Here is a 6,831-nt window from a genome sequence, read left to right on the forward strand (position 1 = left end):
GTCCCCAGCGGGAATCGAACCCAGGACCTTCCAGCTGTGAGGCGACAGCACTACCGACTGTGCCACCGTGCCCCCCGTTTTTCTTTAATAACACAGGCTAGGAAGGTCAGACTGTGATAAACTAGATACCCGAGTAAACTTCACAGAACGTTAAAAAAAAGAAAGAAAAAAGACACGTTGGTGATGGCGTTGCGATTTTCTGCACGGGGCCTATTTTCTATTTAATCGTCCATGGATATGAGCTTGTAGATCTGCTATTTTCAACAGCTAAAGTATAACATACAGCTTAAAACACCAAAAGGGGTTCCCGTCCTGAATGGGTTGTTAAACTGTGTTTTTCCCTGCAGGCACCTGTAAGTGACGCTGATAAAACTCGTGCACGGATGTCTCCTGTTCTGTTGTTTCGATGGAACCTGGCCGGAGCCTCCGGATCTCGTCGATGGCACGTCGACCATCCAGAGCTCTGGTCCTCACCAAGAAACAGGCCAGCATGGTGCCCGTCCTGCCCAGTCCATGCATACAGTGCACCCCCACGCCCTAGAAAAGGAGCAGTTTCACTAGTGGTGCAGGAAAAAGTACTCAAAGTTTTCACTTAAATAAAAGTGTATCAATACTTCAATATAGTAAAAGTAAAAGTCCGGAATTCAAAATGTACTATAATAAAAGATATACAAGCTTGTAGATCGGCTATTTTTTTTAACATTTGGATCTGAGATGTAGTGGAGTAGAAGTAAAAGTACTGGAAATTGGAAATACTCAAGTAAACTACAAATACCTCAAAATTGTACTTGAGTAGGTCTACATTGCTTAATTAAATGTACTTAGTTACTTTCCACCACAGAGTTTCACTAGGTGATGCAGAATTCTTCAAAGAATAAAGAAATTGATTGATTGATTGAAATATTTATTAACAGTTTGCAGAATTACAGTACATTTCAAGCACAAACTCAATACAAAGACTGTTAACTGTGAGTGTCCACCATGTTCAATTCATCAAAACATTTAGAGACGTACAAATAGACACTTCTATATAGTCAAAGAACAGAACAGATCATGAATTCATCATAAAGGAGGTAAAAAGGGAAAAGAAACATATACAGTGAGGGGAGGGGGAGGGGGAGGGGGAGGGGGTCGGTTCAGATTTTACGGGGGCCAGTTTCGAATTACAGCCGTCCGTAGGTGCCCTTTGAGAGCGGTTTTGAAGGAGTCAAGGGATTCACATGTCTTAATGACTGGCGTTCCACATTTTGGTGGCATAGGAGCGAAAATAATTTAGTCCCTTGTTTGTGCCGAATCTGGGTTGTACATGGTTTGTTGCACTCCCTCTGGTGTTGTGGGTGTGGACTTCGTTAACATTAAGGAAGTATTTAGACAGGTACATGCATGTACTACATGGGTATCTTACTATCTTGGTGGTGTATCGAATCTTGTGGACCAGACCCATTGCAAGATGCTGTACTCTGTCGTCGACCCTAAGCCATTCCAGCCTGTCAAAGTGGGCAGGGGTGAGGTGGGTTCGGGGGGGTGAGGCCAAGTAGGAGCCTGACCAGTTTGTTTTGGGTTGTTTTGGGTTCTCTTACTTTCTGTTCCTCAGACGACACTGCGTGTATGTTCAGGTCGTCAGTCTCACAGTATGAGCCGAATGTGAACGGAAATAAAAGCCAGGGTAGTCTATAGTCTCAGTTTTGCCGGCCCGGGTGCCCCACCCACCACCATAACAACATTTGCCCCACCCGCCACCATAACAACATTTGCATTGTGAAATGAGCCACTGTCTGTTGGCAGTTAGCTGTCCTGGCACGCAAGATAGATCATGCCCATACACTAGCCTGGCGCAGCCACACTTCACCCGCCCCTATTGCATATGCATATGCCCCTTCCACGTAGCCCAGTGCAGTGGTATATTAGTATCGCAACGCGAGGCTATCCATACACCACATAAGCCCGAGTTATACTTATAGCTCTGCGTAAGTAGATGCTGCACACCGAAAATAGCAGCTCTACAGGTACAAGCTCTATACAGTACATACAGAGTGCAAATAAGTAGGCAAACTAGGCATTACAATCACACAGTATTTTTTTCAGGAGGCCAAAACTCACTTTTGCCGTAGAAAGGTGATGGGCATGGGACAGGCAGGTGAGTTGGGGGTGGGGGTGGGGGGGGGGGGGGTGACTTGAGGGACTTTGGGGGGGATTGTAAACTAGTTGTCAGCCTAAGAAATTGGATTCTGGCCTTATGTATTCTTGGAAGTATCCAGTGCCTTAATTTCAGGGCACTTTGATAATAGTGCATTGCCAATGTTAGGCTAATAGTAACCAGGTCACATTCCACCACAAATGGCTTGCTTAAAAGTCATTCATTGTTTTTAATCACTTAAGCCGTTTAAACTTGGTGTCGTGCCAAAAATTGCGAATCTACAAGCCCAAAGTTTGCAAAGCGGCACGTTGTGAGCTTGAAGATGTGCTTTTTCTACTCTTTTGTTAAAGTGGTTAAACTATACACGAGTGATTAAACTACACAACGTGGTTAAACTACTGACAAAAAGAGAGCTGAGCCAGGAGGCAAAGCCCTCTGTCTACCGAGCAATCTTCACTCCTACTCTCACCTATGGTCATGAAGTGTGGGTCATGACCGGAAGAATAAGGTCGCGAATACAAGCGGCCGAAATGAGTTTTCTCCAACGGGTAGCTGGCATCTCCCTTATAGAGATGAGAAGTTCAGTCACACGAGAGAGACTCGGAGTAGAGTCGCTGCTTCTTCGCCTGGAAAGGAGCCAGCATAGGTGGTTCGGGCATCTGCCTCTCGGGCGTCTCCCTATAGGGAGGTCCTCGAGGCACGTCCCACTTGGAGGAGACCCCGGGGCAGACCAAGGCACAGTTGGAGGAAACACATCGACTCACTGATCTTGGAACGCCTCGGGATCCCCCAGGAGGAAGATACTAATGTTGCTCTGGAGACTGGAGAGGGAAGTCACAGAGCTCTCTGGTGGAGCTGTTGCCCCCGCGACCCGACTACGGATAAGTGGTTGAAGATGGATGGATGGGTTAAACTACTTATTAAGCACTAAGTGGTTAAACTACATTTTGATTTATATTAAATACATATGAGTAATGTTCAACCACTTGAGCCCCTAGCATTCCTATTCTGGGAATGTCATAATAGGCGATCTACTGCTGTGAGCCCGCAGGCCCCCAACAAGTATATATGGTTTAAATCAGTGGTTCCCAAAGTGGGGTCCGGGGACCCCTAGGGGTCCTTGAGGGAGTTCCAGGGGGTCCCCAGCTAAATGATAGTTAGGAACCAAATGGACCCTTATGGGTCTGTAACTCAGAGAGTGTACAAATGGAACCAACTGGACCCGTGATTTTACAATATACAATGGGGTCCCAGAGATAGAAATGCCATTAAAGCCCGCTTATGGCCAGTTGACGTATTGACGTAATGAATCAATAAATCTCTTATGGCCACTGACGTATTTGACGTAATCGTTTAATCCCCTGTAATCGGGAGCTTAATATAACAAAATGTAGCAACTAACGGCCGATGTAATCTACCTAAAACCGGCCGAAATCCGCGAGTGCACGGTCGATCACACACACGTGTGATCGCGCATGCATCGTTGCGTAAAATGTGATATTTTGGGCTTGATTAGAGCTTAATTTGACTTAGTTATTAAAATAAACAATGATCGCTTAGCATTCCGGACATCTGATAGTGCTGCACCAGTTCAAAGCTAGCTCCGGATGTTGTGATTCCTTAAACCGGAAGTGACATCGCCAGATTCGCTCTATTTGGTCAAAATCGGCACAATGGTGACGCTACCGCCACCATCAGGACTGGGTATAATACTATAGGATTGCCGTGTGAGAATGAGATGGAGTGTGTATATCACGGATTTTTCTATTGGCATTAAAATGACAAATTAAATATATGAATAGTGCAGGCAGAAGGCACAATCCACTGTTAATTAGGCTGGCCATAAGAGGGTTAAATAGGGGATCGTAGTGTAATTCAGGTCAACCGTCGGGGCCCTTGAAATGAAAATGGTTGAGAATCACTGCTAGAGCCATAAAAATCTTCTCTTATGGGGGTCCCTGGCATTATATCTTCAAATCTGCGGGCTAATTAGTGTCAATTTGGGGGTCCTTGACATGAAAACGTTTGGGAACCACTGGTTTAAATGGTTAATACAATAGAAGGCATTTTGTCTTTATGTAGATATTAGCGGTGCTTCAACAACAGATCTCTCACCTCTCCCTTGGCATTAGCACGCTCCACTATGGCCAGAAACCCATCGATCTGCTCTGGACGCGGAGGGCAGAAGTCGGTGACGTTGATGTGGTGAAGGACCAACGCGGGACAGCTTTCGCAGTTAGGCGGCTTGCTCTCACACAGGCAGACGAGATGCTTCATGCCGTTGTCCAGCAGATACTGGTAGTGAGCAGTCATCGTAGGACATGCCATTCCAGCCAATTGATCCACCGCAACCCAGGAGAAGTTAGCCGGGGTGACTGATGCCATGACACGTTCACTCTGCCAGGTACAATATTCACTGATCACATGTATACGTAAAAACAAAAAAATATACTTTTCCGAACATTCAGTATTCACTATAAATCACAATACGATTACCGCAAATCCAACATTGTGTGTGTCTCTTGAAATCCACCAGCAAACTAATTCATCTGAATTTGAGTAAGCCTTAGTTAGGACTATAGTGACAATAAAAATACTTTTACCATGCATTTTAGTTCATATTTCGAACAGAATGCTGATGTAACATTTGGTTTGTGACACCACAACACAGCCATGCTAACATAAGCATACACAACAATCCGTAAAAATGTTACATGACCCGATACATAGACTACACTACGACACACCCATAACATAATTATTCCAATGTCCATTCTCTCTTCTTCAACATGTACCCATTAGCCTATCACTAGATAACCCCTTAACCCTGTCACTAGAAACTATAGTTTGAAAAGGGTGGGTTCTCTTACTTTCTGTTCCTCAGACGACACTGCGCGTATGTTCAGGTGGTCAGTCTCACAGTATGAGCCGAATGTGAACGGAAATGAAAGCCAGGGTAGTCTATAGTCGCAGGTGTGCCGGCCCGGCCGCCCCACCCACCACCATAACAACATTGGCATTGTGAAATGAGCCACTGTCTGTTGGCAGTTAGCTGCCCTGGCACGCTGCCCTGGCACGCAAGATAGATTATGCCCATACACCACATAAGCCTGAGTTATACTTATCTGCGTAAGTAGGTGCTGCACACCGAAAATAGCAGCTCTACAGGTACAATTTACAATTTAGGCATTTAGCAGACGCTCTTAATCCAGAACGATTTACATTAGGCAAGAACAAAAGCATGGGAATACATCACATATATAAAATGCATTTATCATGAAACATGCGTAAGCTAAGAACGTAACTAGAACATATCTATATAATGACACTATACATATAAACTATACATATACTATACTATGCTATACATATGTACTATGAGGTGCTATGACTACATACAATGCAATTATTGTGCTGTCTACATGACATGCTATAAGTCTGTTTCAAATGCTATCTAAGTCTAAAAAGTGCTATCTAAGGGGGTAGGATAAGTGCTATGGGCCATGATGGAGTCTGAAAAGGTGGGTTTTCAGACTACGGCGGAAGATCGGGAGTGATGCTGCAGTTCTGATTGCAACCGGGAGTGCATTCCACCGTTTTGGGGCCAGAAGGGAGAAGAGTTTGGGACGTGTGGAGCGTTGTCCCGGCGTTTTTAGTGAGGGTACTTCCAGCTTTCCTGCGTTGGCTGATCTGAGTGCGCGGGAGGGTTTGTAGGGTTAAATCATGCTTGCAAGATATGGGGGAGCCATACCTTTGGTTGCTTTGAATGCCAGCAGAGTTTTGTATTCTGTGCGGGCAGCGACCAGGAGCCAGTGCAGGGAGCGGAGCAGGGGGGAGACATGTGAGAATTTTGGCTGGTTGAAGACCAAACGAGCTGCGGCATTTTGGATCAGTTGGAGAGGCTTAAGTGCACATGCCGGTAGGCCAGTAAGGAGCGAATTACAATAGTCAAGTTTTGACAAGTCTGTTGTCTGGATTAGGAGCTGGGCTGATTCCTGGGTGAGGAACGGTCTAATTCGTCGTATGTTATAGAGTGTGAACCTACAGGATCGAGTGACAGCTGTGATGTGAGTTTTAAATGAGAGCTGACTGTCCAGGACAACACCAAGGTTCCTGGCTGTTGGGACAGACGTTACCAGGGCGTTGTCTACGGAAATAGTTAGCTCCCGCATAGGGCAGGACTTAGCTGGGAAGAAGAGAAGCTCAGTCTTGTCTGGGTTCAGCTTGAGGTGGTTGGAGGACATCCACTGTGAGATGTCAGCCAGGCATGCAGTGATGCGCTCTTCCACCTGAGTGGCAGAGGGGGGGAAGGATAGAACTCATCGGCATAGCAGTGATAGGATATATTGTGAGCAGAGATGATAGTGCCAAGGGATTTGGTGTACAGTGAGAAAAGGAGGGGACCAAGTACAGATCCCTGTGGGACCCCAATTTGGAGGGTTCGGGGGGATGATAGCATACCTTTCCAGGAAACCTGGTAGGTCCGGTCGGTGAGATAGGAAGAGAACCACTTTAGTGCCGTCCCGCCGATGCCTAGAGTTGGAAGCAGCCTGGGCAGCATGTAGTGCTTCTGTGACTGCCAGCAGGGCAGTTTCTGTGGAGTGTGCCTTCTTGAATCCTGATTGGTTGGGATCCAGCAGGTTGTTCTGTGAGAGATGGAGAGAGAGCTGTTTGGAGACAACACGTTCAATGCT

At 45.9% G+C, this 6,831-nt stretch overlaps 1 protein-coding gene across 1 annotated transcript; it reads right to left on the reverse strand.

Moving 5' to 3' along the window:
- Window positions 1-232: 232 nt before the first annotated feature.
- Window positions 233-4,555, reverse strand: LOC306916572 (dual specificity protein phosphatase 23-like). The gene is made up of 2 exons (XM_079494495.1): window positions 4,253-4,555; window positions 233-537 (listed from the first exon to the last, which is right to left on the reverse strand). Exons 1-2 carry the CDS (start codon window positions 4,520-4,522, stop codon window positions 325-327), a joined length of 483 nt encoding a protein of 160 aa, XP_079350621.1. The 5' UTR covers window positions 4,523-4,555; the 3' UTR covers window positions 233-324.
- Window positions 4,556-6,831: the final 2,276 nt, after the last annotated feature.

The sequence above is a fragment of the Electrona antarctica genome (genome assembly GCF_951216825.1).
Source record: "Electrona antarctica genome assembly, chromosome: 23".
NCBI lineage: Eukaryota > Metazoa > Chordata > Actinopteri > Myctophiformes > Myctophidae > Electrona > Electrona antarctica.

Coding starts and splice junctions, on each gene's coding strand:
- LOC306916572 (XM_079494495.1), bottom strand. CDS start 4,522: ATGGCATCAGTCACCCCGGCTAACTTCTCCTGGGTTGCGGTGGATCAA. Junction 538..4,252: donor GTGCTAATGCCAAGGGAGAG/GTGAGAGATCTG, acceptor CTCCTTTTCTAG/GGCGTGGGGGTGCACTGTAT.